Consider the following 14,987-nt stretch of genomic DNA (forward strand, 5'->3'; position numbering starts at 1 on the left):
ATGTTGCTTTAGTCTCTGTGAAATGACCCTGGAATACTCAGCTCTCTCGAACCATGTTATGCTTATTTACATTATTTTCTAATCTGAATAAACTACATAAAAGAGATGGAAATGCACTTCAACATGTCCCTAACCTTAAATTTGCCCAAGGAGTATCCAACACCAGTTCCCACCCCATTTAGACACTGTGGGTGATAGAGAAGACACAGGGCACACCTGCTCCCCATTAACCTATGTGCACCAAGAAGACAGCCCTAACAAACCCCAAACTCAAATATCCAAGTTGCTTCTCATAATGTATGTCTCCTTGTTGTATCACCAAAATACCTGGTTGCATTTGTCTCATATCCCAATTGATCTAGAAACTTTTCAGTAAGAAATTTCTAGAAAAGTCCCAACTTTGATATTCAAATAGTAACTGATCTAGGGACTAGCAGACACGCTAATATTTCTGAATTCATGGACAGAGGCAAAGGTACATCAGTGGGCAGGAATCTGAAATACTCCCTTTCTGGGATACGATTCTAATCTCATCTCATTTTCCATGATCTTTTTTTCTCTCGTGTGTGTGTGTGTGTGTGTGTGTGTGTCTATGTGTAATGGTACACGCCCATTTTTTCTGTGCTCAAGGAAATGGTGCTTGATTCACATACTTAGAGGCTACTCCTAAGCCACAGCGTGCACTGGAGTCAGCAGGCCTGCTACAGCCCCACACGAGCTTTCCCCCTCGGTACTGAGGCCTGGACTGTTGTCAGCCTTTCCTCAGCAATTAAAAGCAGACCAACTGTTAGAAACAGGAATCATCCACCTGCTGAACTGACTGTATCTCGCTCTCCAGCAAACGCACCTTTCCACACTTACTCCATCTGCTAAAGCAATTAAGCTCTCATTCTGAGCTTCACTCAGAACACAAACTACTTCCCTCACTAGGCTACATGCAGCCTCAAGCCACAGGTGTGGGGGCAGGCGACCAAAAAGCCAGGCGGCTGCCCAACCTAATGGACCTGCCTTAATCAGAAAACTCACCGAAGGAAGATACTGTATGTGTATAAAAACCCAGACAGCAATGGCTCCTTACCTGATAGGGGTAGTTGTACCAGCAGTGCCTTGTATTCCACAGCCAGGGTGTCTAAAAAATGACAAAGAAACATATTTTACATATTTTGCGAAAGAAGCAGGATGAGATGTTTATGACAGGTTCTTCCACCAATCCGCAATATTTGGGTATTTCAATAATCTACCTCTGTGAGAACTGAAGGACTTAAGAATAAGATATTAAAGCAATTAGTATCCCATCACATATTCTCTCTGGGTAATCTATACTCAACTGGTAGTATTTCAGGCTGCTTCTGGGATAGAGTCCTAGCTGGTGTCTTAATATTTTGCTGGTCACAAAGAGACATTCCTGCTATAAATGAGCCTCAGGGCCCTTCAGAGATCTCACCTAAACCAGATGCAAATCATCGACCTCATTGTTATCAATGAACAATGTACCCTAAAACTCCTCCAACCCAATGTTTACAAAGCAACATTTTTAATCAATTGTTCCATGCCTTAAACAAGGCTCAGTAACAGGCAGGCATACTTCTTGTTTCAGTAGGACACCTCAGACTAATTCCAGACCTAAGGGAATTAGCTCTCAGGGCACACTCCACCCCCTGACTCATGGTCAAAGTCTTTTAAAGACAAAACAATCATTCTTGACTTGACAGCAATTACTTGGTTTACAGCAAGCATGTCAAACTCTCGGGAGCATGCAGCCCACAATGAATATTTTTACGACCCAGCCAATATAACGGTATGTAAGAAACGTTTTAATAAAAATTTCGTAACTTAATTTTTACAATAATTATGTTATACATAATTATGAATAACGAACTACAATGTTCGCTAATGACTGACTACTATAATCGTGCTGTATTCATTTCCCTTATGCACCTTACGCACAGGCGCACCATTTCTCTCCACTAATACTAGCAGCGCATATTTTAGCAGCCAATTGCCACGTCATTAGTCTTGTACTGATTGGTTTGGTATGCGCAACAGGAAATATTTCACTTTTGGAGAACAATAAAAATAGGTTTATTTGCGTTACACTTATTAATTTGTGCAGTTATTCAGTGTCTGGTAAGTTTATGTTCAAAAAAATATTAATTTTTATTAAAATGTTCTATTCTTTTATGTTAATGATTACTCATTTATTTCAGCCCTTTGTATTCAGCATATCTCTATTGAAATAAACCTATGTTTCTATGAAAATTGACACTTTTGTTTTTTTTGTGGCCCACATTAACTTAAACCTTGTTTATTTGGCCCGTGTTAGCTTTTGAGTTTGACATGCTTGGTTTACAACATTGTATAATCAGATAGGACATCTAATTGTACACACAGACTCAACACATTTGTAATGAACAGGGAGGAGTTAGTGAAGATTTAAACAGACTGCTAAATAATCCAATAATACCAACACAAACTTACTCATATTTTTGTAGTAAATTTGTAATTCTTTTGCATCTCTGATCTATAGCTATAGCACTTTGTGGTTCACATTCATATACATTTTGATATACATCTACATACATTTGTCCATTATTAACATGGTCACTAATCCAATCCATATGTGTTTATGCATCTCAAAATGTCACTGAAAGATTAGTGTCAGATGTATTTGTACTGACCTAACTTCTTTATTTTGTCCCAGATCCTGTAAGATCAGGGTTGCTGCCCTCTGTAGTGTGATAATGTAGCTGTCTCCCTGAAAGCAACACATATCCTTTCACCCTGTACCAGTGAGGATGAGGATGTGAGTGAGAAAGGGGCTAATAAATCTGACAATTTCAGTGACTGAAATTAACCTCACAAGGTGATCTAATCCTAAAGTCCCAACTGGGGAGGTCCAGATGGGTAGTCACACCCTAGGCTTATAAAAGGTTTACCTTTGCCTTAAGCAGCCCTGCCCATTGTTCTTGGGCATCTAGGTTAACACTCCTTTGAAATGCCAGAGTAATCCTCTTTCCCAGACCCTTCAGAGGTGTAACCACCCTCAAGAGAGCACATAATCTTGTTAACTCTCCTGTAATCCAATCAAATCATACAGATTTCCTCTCCTCACATGTGAGGGCTGCAGTGAGAAGGTGGCATGTCAGGAGGAGAGCTCCCACCAGAAACTAAACTCTGCAGGACCTCCATCTGGAATTTCTAACTTCCAGAACCATAAGAAATAAATTTCTGATCTTTCAGCCACCCAGTCTGTGGTATTTTGTTATGGCATTCTGAGCTGACTCATACGGCATCATGAGACAAGGCTTAATAAATGGTGCTTAATAGCTATTAAACTACACATCAACTAATTTCAATCTACTAAGACTTATAAAGCATCTGAGCAAGACTAAGACCATAACACAGTAGATTCAAAATGACTTCTAACATTCTCCACCGAAGCCACAATGTATAATGGGATTTTTCATTATCTCATGCACATCTTCTCCCAAACACATCACTTGAGACACAACATGGCAACAAGCATATTGATCAGTAATGGTGTCCTGTGGAAGTCTTCTGAGGCTCTTCTTACCCTGAGCAAACCCAACCCCAACACCAGGATGGAGGTCAGACATGCTGCTGGTGGTCACCCTGCCACCTTCCTTTGCATTTTGACCATATGCCTAAGAGCTCAGTGCTATTTACTCCATGATTTTTTTAAAGAAGAAAATTAAAGAAGCTTTTTTTAAGTGTCAGTAAATCTGCTCTTTTATCTAGTTTCTTCTTTTTATCAGCAGTTCTGTAGAGGTTTCATAGTGAACAAAAAATAGATCGGATCTGAACATTTTACTTTACCATCTAGAGTTAGATAGGTTTGGGCTTACTTTTTCAAAGTTTCATTTGACATACTTCTGAAAAGTAACAGTTTTAAAAGTCTACCTTTCAGTTTCTATACCACCTATCATGAAGAAGGACTGTCACCAAATTCAAGGCAGTGTTGTCTGTTATGCCCAGATTTCAAGACCCCAAAAGACACCACCAGGGAGCGCCAAGTCCGATGCAAAAGCATAGAGTCTTTTATTCAAGCCCGGGCTTGGTCCCCCTGCCTCCATTACTGGATGCAAGAGAGCCCCGAGTCCCAAGAGAACAAAGGTTATATAGGGCTAGTCATTTGGGTGGGCTTAGGTAAGTGACGTGAGTTACAGAGATTGGTCACTCTGGTCAGGGTTTTTCAGCAGGGTTTTACAGCACAAAGGTCAGGAAGTGACCAACACATTCTGAGGTTTGAGCCGTGGCCCACTATAGCCTTATTAGGACCTTAGCTGCGTTCCTGGAGCTTCATTGGTCCACTCAGCTGGTGGCTGGGGGAGTTAGGATATTACTGGCATTCCTGTGGTCACTCTCAGAAAGGGGAGGGGGTTTAGGCTGAGGGCCCAGCCCTACAAGTTAAAGTGGAGGAGAGTTCGTTTCTGCTTTGTCCTTTCATTGTCGAAGCATAGAATGTGAGACACTAAGAGTGAACCCTAATATAAACTATGAACTTTGGATGATAATGATGTATCAATGCAGGTACATCAACTTTTTCCTTCGGATTACCTCGATGATTTATTGTAAGAAATAACCATGAGAAAAATGCTTCCAATCTGCAATGGGTTTATATGAGAAAGGTTAGCACTAAGTAACCCTAAGTCAAATGGGTAAGTTCCATATGATATTTTTCCTTTTAAATGTAGTCCAAGGGGAAAAAAGTGCTTCCCTTCTGTGAATACTTAGTATGCTTCCTCTTACCAAGTGAGAATTATGTTACCCTACTATCTTTTTAAAAATATATATATTTTATTGGTTTTTTTTACAGAGAGGAAGGGAGGGGGATAGAGAGTTAGAAACATCAATGAGAGAGAAACATCAATCAGCTGCCTCCTGCACACTCCCTCCTGGGTATGTGCCCGCAACCAAGGTAAATGCCCTTGACCGGAATCGAACCTGGGACCCTTGAGTCCGCAGGCCGACACTCTATCCATTGAGCCAAACCGGTTAGGGCACCCTACTATCTTTTTACCTTGGTTTTGGAAGCTAAAATCTAATTCTATAGCTCAGTCATAGCAACTGTGATTGTCTTTAAAATCTTTGCTTATTTTTCCTTTTATGTGTAACTTTTATGTTAATATCTATATTAATAATGCTATTACATAAACATTGCAAATTCCTTTCAGAAACATTCAACTGTAGATTTAAGTGAATTAATATAAATTAAATCCATTCAAAATCATATTTAATGCACATTATAAAAGAACTCAGCATGCAAAGAAATATTTCGTGTGTTGTGAGTTTAAAAATTGATAAATTAAAAAGAATGAAGCCTGAAGATGCTGCTGGTCAGTGGTGAGTTGGCTAGAGTGCTCCCAGGATGCAAGAGTATCCTTTCCTCCTTTCCTGAGTCAGTAGAAATGTGACTATAAATCTACAATGCAGACCAGTGACTCCTTCCTGGAGGCCCCTGGCATCTCCCTGAGCTTTGAAAGCTCCCCTGATGTGCAAATATAATTTGGACTTGACCCTGAGGCATTATATAAAGATAGCAGCCTTTCCTATTGATCGGGCTTTTAAAAAGATGCTGGTCCTCTAGACCTGGTCAAGCATGTGCCTTCAGCATATTCAGCAATCAATTTAGAAAGTAATTTGCTGAGCTGCCAAGCATACATAAATAGGAGTTCCTTGGAGATGAGCCCTGAGGGCACAGGGTGTCTCTGGGTTTAACCATAGAAACAAAGGGAAGAGAAATGTGAGTCGCATTTCCATGCCTTCTAAGACCTGCCAGACAGGGATTCCCAATTTTTTCTGCCTCTGCTTAGCTGAGAGATTACACACACACACACACACACACACACACACACACACACACACCCTAACTAACTGTGACTGTGATTATCAAGAGTCTGAGTAACAGGAAGCTTAAAAAACCCAACTCTCCCACTGGTTCAGATGTGGACTCTCCTCCACACCCAGGGAGAATCACTGCAAAGCAGAACAGACTGATCAATCAATTTCATGTTTAGAGCAGAAATTAGGGAGAAAGGAAACAGATGAAGGAAAGAGATGAGAAAAAAATAAGGTGAAAGGCCTAGAAGGAGAGGAAAATGGTGAGAATGTCAACACAGGGAGAAAGACAGAGAGAGAGAGAAAAAAAAATTTGGGAATGAAGCCAATGAGAGAGACTATTAAGAAGCACAGAATTAGTAACAGATTATTTAAAGAAATTATAATATATTACAAAAGTTACTATTTCTAATATACAAAGAGCCCACAGAAATTTATTAAAATATCAAAACACCCAATGAGAAAAATGGGGAGAAGAATAATAAACAGGAAAATACAATAGAGAAAAATATATGTGACCAAAACCATATGCAAAAATATCACAGATTTTTTTTTTTACCCATGTCTGCAAAATATTTAAAGAATTTAGCACACAGAAGTCAGCAGTGTATAGAATCTACAAATTTAAATAACACTCAACAAATTTAATAACCTTTCTAGGAAGTAGTTTGGTCTTTAAATTCTGCAAATCCTTTGACCCAACACTGATTGTAAAAAAACTAATTAGACCTATATATAAAGGCATTTGTGCATGGATTTACACTATTACTTTTTCTAGTAATACAAATTCAAACCTATCTTCAATAATGGGAGGTTAGCATGTGCTTACATGGGATTCTATGAGAGCAGATCCTGAGATGAGGGTATGGATTCAGGTTGTTTATTTGAGAGGTGATCCCAGGAAACCGAACAGAGAAATGGAGAAAGTAAGGTAGATGAGGGAGATAATCCATTATGGTTTTCAGTACCAAGCTGATTACTGCTGCAGGCATCTCAGTTCCACTTATAATTTTCCCAACACAGGACTGGGAAGTGGGGTGGGGAGGTTGAGCATTTATCCTATAACTACCCCCCCAACCCCCACTGATTGAGGTTTCAGTATTAATGAATGGCTCCATATTTCTAGGTTGTACCTTCCTGTGTTTAGGTGACCTTTGTGGCTTTGGGAAAAGCAGGAACAGAGATATAGCACAGCTTATATCTGAGGTGGGATACTGTCAGAGGTGCATGGAACTGTCCACCACATCAGATGGGCTAAAGAGATGCAACAGGCATATTCACATTTTAGGTTACAATTAGATTCCATGCAGAATAAACAGTGTACATTATTTAATGTGGCATATATTTAGACACACACACACACCAAGTGTGTGCATGAACAATGCCTGGCAATACTTGCCAAAAGTTACTTAGTGATTATGTATAAGTAATGATTATCTCCGGTGATTTTTACTTTTTTTCTTAAATGTTTGTATGTCATTATTAGATTACACAAGTAATTATAACTATATTTTTTTCTGCAATGAACAGGTCTTATTAAAATCATAAAAAGCCAAAGTTCATGTACTTTTGACAGATCTCATTTAAAAAACACACACATTTCCTTTCTGTTCACAAACAAGACTAATAGCATTAATGATATATTGCTACGCTCAAATTATTCAAGAATTCTAATTAACTTTAAACTAAAAGCTAGTATATGAAATAACTGCCTTCAGAGTATTTACATGTTGACAGTGACATTTAAAGTATAAACAAATCATTAACAATTTAATTCTAAATTCTCAATTAAGAGAATGTGGCATGAGAAAATAATAAGATGAGCAGATAATCTAGAATAAACCTTGCATTCATTATGCGGTGAGCAACCATTTTGCCGCCCATCCACTTACTCTTATTTTGAAGGTCCCCTCTTCCTTACCACTTTCAAATCAACTAGGTCCTAATATTTTGTGCTAATATTATTGTATCCTCCTCACTCACTCACTCTTTCGAGTATTTATTGAGTGGCTACCATGAATTAGGAATCCTGCTAAGCATGAAGATGCAATAAGACAAGTTCTCCATTTTCGGAGAATTTGCCATCTCCTGGGTAATCCAAACAATTATATGATATAGCAGGGTATCCACAGGATGCAGAGAAGTCATACACAAAAAGACACCCAGCCCAGTCGTGGAGGGTGAGGTGGGAGGGGAAGGCTTCGCCAGGAGGTGTCATTGTAGCTGAAGCCAGAAGGACACGCAAGCAGAAGGTGGGGAGGAACTGCCAGATAGAAGAACATGGGCTTCCCTATCTTTCAGAAGCCATGTCTTATTTCCAGCACATCACTTTCCCTAATCATCATTTCCTTGCATTATTCTCTAGGATTAAAAAAAGGAGAGCCTCTTCCTCTTTCCCATCTGAGAAGGTAAAATGCTTCTGCCTCCCTGTCCTTGCTCCTGGAGGACGGCTTGGTCCCTGGTGACCATGCAAGATTAAGTCCACTCTTCCCAGGAAACATCCCCTGCTCTCTCCAGGCCAAGTGCCTTGCTGTGCGTGTCCACTGATTCCCATCCGTGTGCCTTAACTCCTGGCTCTCCTTGTCTGCGTGCCACCTGTCATCTCCGCCCCTCTGCCTCGACGCCTCCTGATCAATCTGCCAGGCACTAGTCTGTTGGCCTCCTGCTTCCTGAAAGCACTTTGTGCAGCCTTTTGTAGGTCTTCCTCTCCAATGAACTCCAGCTTCTTTGAAAAGGGTGTATGTAGTCCATAAATTAGTTCTCAATGTTCAAAATTAGTTCTCAATGTTCAAAAAGTGCCTATTATGTGTCATAGTGGTTTTACATTTTTTGGTATTAATTATTTTAACCAAATATCAATGTTTAAGGAGAGTTCTAAGCACACAAAAGGCAACAGAAAGAATACAGGCTATGGCTTGTGAATAAGAGCAATATGGATCAGCGGAAAGAGGCAAGTGATGAAGAAGTAAACGTGGTAATTGGGCTCCGTCTTGCTGTCAGGCAAGCTAGACAGTTCTTGTCAGTTCTTGTCACTTGTCAGTTCTTGCTTTGCTGTGTGACATGCTCACTGTAAACTTCACAAATGCTATAAGGAGAACAGACCATGGTGGCAGAGAATTCAAGCTTCTCTCAACCATGTACTAGCTGTGTAAGTCATTAATCCCTGCACAGTATTTTCAAATCAAGCAGCTGCTTTTCATGAATAGGATACAGTTTTATCAAGCATAAAGAAAGAGAGCCAAACTGGGACTGAAGCCAGATGAGAGAGAAGAAAGGGAGAATTCCATCATAAGATCCCCAAACTTGCACATCTGGATACATAGAGAGGGTCTTCGTTTTTAATCCTATGAAAACAGGAGCTACTCCAAGGAGCTGGGCTGCGTACTGTTGCTCCAGTGAGCAACTAACCGAAAGGTCTGTCTGAAGAGTTTTCTGTGTTCTTCACAAGGACTCATGTGGCTGCTGGAGCCACACAGCCTCCCAGAAGGCACGAGCCCCACCAGGAATGGAGGGCTGGTAATAAAAGGGCCACTGCCACGGAAAGAATGGTCTTCTCATTCCTATCTTTAACGTTTACTCAGGACAGAAAGAAGTGATACGAAAATAGAGAAAACATGAAAAAACAAAACAAAGAACTTAGAATAAAATGTGAGTAAACATTTGGCTTTTTTTTTTTTTAATCAGAAAGGCTTGTTATTCTGAATCGAGTATTTGTAGACATTTTCTTAAAAATGAACAAGTGAAATTGTCACTTCAAGAAAATATTTGTTGCTGATGATACAATTTAAGCTTTCAAGCAAATAGTATTCTAGAAGATACATACATGCTTAACAGCCTCCCAGTAGTTAAAAACTTTTCTGTGAAAACATTAAAAAATATGTTTTTGATATTTATGAGATGTGTCAACATTTGAAAGACCTGTGTAACTCAGCGAACAAATAATTCCCAAATGACCAATTCCTGACATTAAATAATCATGCCTGGGCAAAGGGGAATGATAGATCAATGGATGCGAATGTAACCAAGAACAAAAAGTTCACTAACATTAAAGAAATTGCTTCTTGTCAAGTTTTGGTGTAGTATGAACGAAGAATACCTATAGGATTCTGAAAAACACTAATAGGATATTTCTGCCATTTCTAACTCCATGTCTTCGTCACTTCATATACTTCAACCCCCACTCCTCCTTTCCCCCTCAAAACACCCCACATCACAATAGATTGGATGTAAAAGCAGGAATGAGAATCCAGCTCTCCTCCACTAAAACCAGATGTTAGAAAGGATTGCCAAAAAAGCATTGCAAAAATATCTACCTTTTGTTTTATAAAATATGCTTTTCTTAAAATGTTATTTATGTTACCATGTCATGATTTATTCTTGCTACTTGTAAATAAATAAATAAATAAATGTTTTTAAAATTTATCAGTTTTAATTTCTAATACAATTATTACTGATAGACATGGCTGATAAAAACAAAAGGTCTTCAAAATCCTGTATAACTGTTACAAGTGTAAAGGATTTCTGAAACCAATGAGTTTGAGAACCACTCCACCGAGGATAGCAAATCAACAAAGTGAAATGAACCAAGTCTCCAAAGACCACATGGAGCAGAGTTGCCCTACTGGCCTAGGCTACTCATATTTGGGCTGTTCCATGAAGCAGAAATAAACTTCTTTGTTCTTTAAGCCACTGTGCTTCTGGGTCTCTTTGCTACATAACTGCAGGTTAGTGCTCATCCTGACCAATTCAAGGCTCCTATGGCAACAGATACACACAATGGGAAGAGCCTAGGTTCTCAGGAAACGAGTTCCTTTAAGTCTATTTACTGAATAAACAATATTCAGCACGTGCAAGGAAACATCAACTATAGCTGCTACTCAATTTGATACATTCCCTCCTCTACCTTTTCCAGACTTTACCACACACCAAAATTAGTCCCAAGAATCCAAAACCATAGAACTGCATCAGGTCGAAGGTGGGAAGACTCTTTTTGCCAAGGTGGTGATACCCAGTGTTTAATCAGATCATCCCCAATGATGGGAAGAGAATAAGAGTTGCCCTTTGAGACCATACAGCCTAAGAGACCTTCAGGATTTTTATACGTCATCATTTCTTTAAATGAGTTGACCTCAAACAAGGTTCTATCTACTTAAAAATCATTTTTTCTGAGAACACTTTAAAGGAATTACATAAGAAAATGGTGGAAAGCCATAGCTCACTCTCTCTCGTTTAAAAATCTTGGGAACTTTAGGCTTGATTTTTCTTATGTATGAAGTTTGACTTGCTTTTTAATGTTATCTTGCCACCATATCTGTGTGTTATATCCAAAAACCTACAACAATATTATATGAATCATGAGTCCAAATATATTATGAATAAACAGTTTTATGTTTCCCAAGCTCCTAAATCTTTTATCTAGATGTGGCCATATAGGGCCATGGAAGATGCATTGTTTCTATGAGTGAATATGTTCGAAGAAAAAATTGTATTGTGCTATTTTTATCTGAGAACGTTGCAGGAAAATATAAAAATCAGAGACTTGTAAAGCAGCCAAACACCTGCAATGTTCAACTATATAAATTGAGAACACCACTTTTATGAAAGGCAGGAGAATCTAGAAGTAGAGAAGCCAAAGTTCCGTAAATTCCCAATCCCTGCAATTACTGAAAGAACACAAGATAGAGAAGAAGGAATCAGAATGGACACAAGAGCCCGCTGTCAGACCTCAGTCTGCCACTAACCAGTGGGGTGACAGTGGGTAAGTCAGTTCATCCATCTGGTTGCTCATGTGTGAAATTAGGAGTTGGACTGAATAATTCCTATGATCACTTCAAGTCCTTCATTTCACCAACCTCTTTGCCTCCTTTTTTTCTCCTTAAAGACAAGATCTTAGTTAAACCATGCTCTGATCAATTTGCAGATTCTGACACCCACAAATGGAAATCCAACAGCAGAGGGAGACCCCCCTTTTTCCTCTTTTTGAAAGGATTTTAGTTTTCCACTGCAATTTAGATTTTTTGAATCACTGACATAATTAAGTCACTCTTATTCAATCCAATTACAGCATTATTAGTAATCAGTATAATAAAAAGCTAATTTTGCCCAATTTTATGATGTTTGAGTAAAAGTCACAAAGTGAGTAATTGCTTTCCAATGGGTCTTCTATCTGTGACGTTCAAGTTTTATATTGTGCTTGGTATTAAATATTAAAATTTTCTAAATTAAATACTGATGAAAATTTGATGATATTTTACTTTAGGAAAATAATTACCCCTTTTCCATTACAGCCACTTTCATATATTAAAATTCAGAAGGGAACTCACAATTCAGTTTACCATTACTCAATACTAAGAGCACAAATGATCAAACTGTACCCTTTAAGTGAGTGGTACATCTTTATATATTATTTATCTTCTAATTAGGATAGAGAAATTATCCTTTGAGTTATTTACAAAGAAGGAACTGATCTTTATGCAGTTAAGTTTTGATCAGCAGTTTCTGATTTTAATGAAGCCTGCCTTCATGCCTTCCCAGCTTCTGATCTTCCAAAAATGTGTAATCATTTTTGGGGGGAGGGGCTATAAGATGTAATTAGGTTAGATGAATGCAACCGAATTACATCAAGGGGCTGCACCAGCAATACAGAAGTAGTTTGCTGCATATAAGATAGCCTTCCTCTCCATGAAGAAAGAGCTCTTAAAATCAATGAGACAGAAAGATGGGGTGATTAATGAAATTGGCATGATATTGAAAACATAATCTAAAATTATCTATTTACCAGAAAGCAAAAACAAGACAGCCAAGTACAACCAACCTTTCTATGCAAGTAGAACCAGGTTCCCTTTTTCTCCTGTTGTATTTTTTTAAATGCTTCTTTGCTTTGTTTATCTCAACACCTAATGAATGTCTGAGTTCACTGATGTCCACACTATTAACCCATCAATGTTTATTCTCTTGTAGTTTGCTCTCATGGGCTTATGCTTATTACTTGCCAAATACCTAACTCTTCAGGCACATACACTATCAATTATAGAACTTGCCGTGCAAACAAGTGAAAAACAAGGTTATTTATTGGCAGTGTTGAAAAGGCCATGACATTGAACCAACCTGAAGCCATCAGTCTCCAGACTAAGGTATACAAATGACTTCATGACTTCAGTTTACTCAGAAGATATGCACAAGGTAATCTTTAAATGAAAAGAGCCACAGAAAATGACATTTTGCTTGCTCCAATACAAACAATGTTAGCATTTGAGCTGGGAAGACATACTGTTATCATTGGGAAGTATTATCTAGAAAATTCACATGGAGCTAAGGTGTAATTATCCTTTAAGCTAAATGACAATCATATTTTTGTTCTTCAATTCGAGTGTCTAAGATACTCTAATTAAAGAGGCTTTGCCATTTTACATATATTTTAAACTCTATAGGGATGGCTCAGTTTGGAGTGCTTCAAAATGATCAGTCACCAATTCTATAAATATATGTTTTACAAAATAAACTAAGTAAGAATCCATCAATTTACCTTCTGATGCTAGAATATACATATGGATAGAATTGCCCCGTTTTCATATACCATTAGTTTTAAATAGAAATAACATACATTCTTACCTAACGGTATTGTAACAGAACTGTATTATAATGTAGTTACTGTTCCACTGAACAAAATTTAACCCAGGATTAAATTTGTAACATCAAACTATTTTAAAATGGAACTGACTGTGATTAAGTCCCTGGGAAAACTAAGAGGATATCCAAAGAGAAGAAAATTTACATTTAGTTCAAACAGGAAGTAATCAAAAACTGTCAAAATGTAGAGAAAACTGGCATTTGTAGTAAGCTCCAATAGTAACAAGACAGAACTAGAAGGTCAGCTGAACCAAGGATTTCCTTAGTTTAAAATTATACTTACTTAAATGGTACCACTTAAACAAGTGGTACAAAGATAAACTGAATGCTGGAACAATTAAGTTCCTAATATACTCTTATGAAACATGCAATAAAATTCATTTATCCAGCACCCGCTGTGTGGCAAGCCATGTTCTAGGGATTTAGGAGTGAACAAAACAGACAGAAAATCACTGCGCCCACAGACTTATTTTCTAGTGGAGGAGACTGCCAATAAACAAGAAAAATAAACAGTATGTTACATGAGATGAAGGTTAAGGAGAGAAAATCCAGTAGGAAAAGGAATATGAAATGTCAGAAGTTGTAATGGGGAGATGACATTAATAAAGGTTGCCATGGAAGATGTCACTCAAGTGGTGATTTTTGAGCAAAAACCTGAAGGAAATCACCTGTCACTAGAAGTTTTACTTGTCTGACTTGACTACATTAGTTTCTACCTTTATTTATATGTAAACTAGAGGCCCGATGCATGAGATTCGTGCAAGAGTAGGCCTTCCTTTCCCTGGCTGCTGGCACTGGCTTCCCTCTGGCACTGGGACCCGGGCTTCCCTTCGACCCCGGCTTCGTCCGGAAGGATGGAAGGATGTCCGGAAGGAAGTCCGGTCTAAATAGCATATTATGCTTTTATTATTATAGATAAAGTAAACCAGCTACACAGAAGAGAAGACAGGAATAAGGGTAGAAGAGATAGACATTGTGATTTTAATTGGCAATAGCTTCACCTCTGCTTTCAAGAGGTAAAACACCTGTGTTTTGAACACCTGTGCATTCAAAATACCAGTTTATGTGTCATTTCTGAGTAATAAGTTGCATCGTTAGGTGTGGTCCTTGCTAATTCCACTTATGACTTTCCTGAAAAGAGAACTGAGATGAGGGGTAATAAGACCTAGGAGAGGAGAGCTGGCAAGTGGAGAATAAAAAGGGAAAAACCAGTGCAGATAAATTTGCTGGTTTTAATGCATGGACCTGCTTCCACATTTAAACTGACATGGTGTCAAGTGAAAAAAATCATGTGACTTTCTGTTTCAACTCTCTGCTCTATAAAACGGCCATGATGATCATTGCACCAGGTTTTATGAAACTGAAGCTAAATAGAGGCAAGAATTTTAAAAGTATTAACATCATAGAAATGGAAGTCATTGAGTTTATTCCCTAGATTACCCTAATCACAATATCTATAATAATAAAAGGGTAATATGCTAATTAGACCCGACAGCCGA

General features: G+C 38.3%; 1 protein-coding gene across 2 annotated transcripts in view; it reads right to left on the reverse strand.

The window, feature by feature from the left end:
• CERS6 (ceramide synthase 6) overlaps window positions 1–14,987 on the reverse strand; it is a 271,370-nt gene that overhangs the window by 83,048 nt on the left and 173,335 nt on the right. For both annotated transcript variants that reach the window (XM_070422810.1, XM_070422809.1), the window contains exon 5: window positions 1,079–1,129. In XM_070422810.1, the coding sequence (XP_070278911.1) occupies window positions 1,079–1,129 (51 nt within the window). The remainder of the gene's footprint in view (window positions 1–1,078; window positions 1,130–14,987) is intronic.

Source organism: Myotis yumanensis, unplaced genomic scaffold (genome assembly GCF_028538775.1).
Source record: "Myotis yumanensis isolate MYYU_CA2020_CCGP unplaced genomic scaffold, mMyoYum1.0.hap1 SCAF_8, whole genome shotgun sequence".
Classification (NCBI taxonomy): Eukaryota; Metazoa; Chordata; class Mammalia; order Chiroptera; family Vespertilionidae; genus Myotis; species Myotis yumanensis.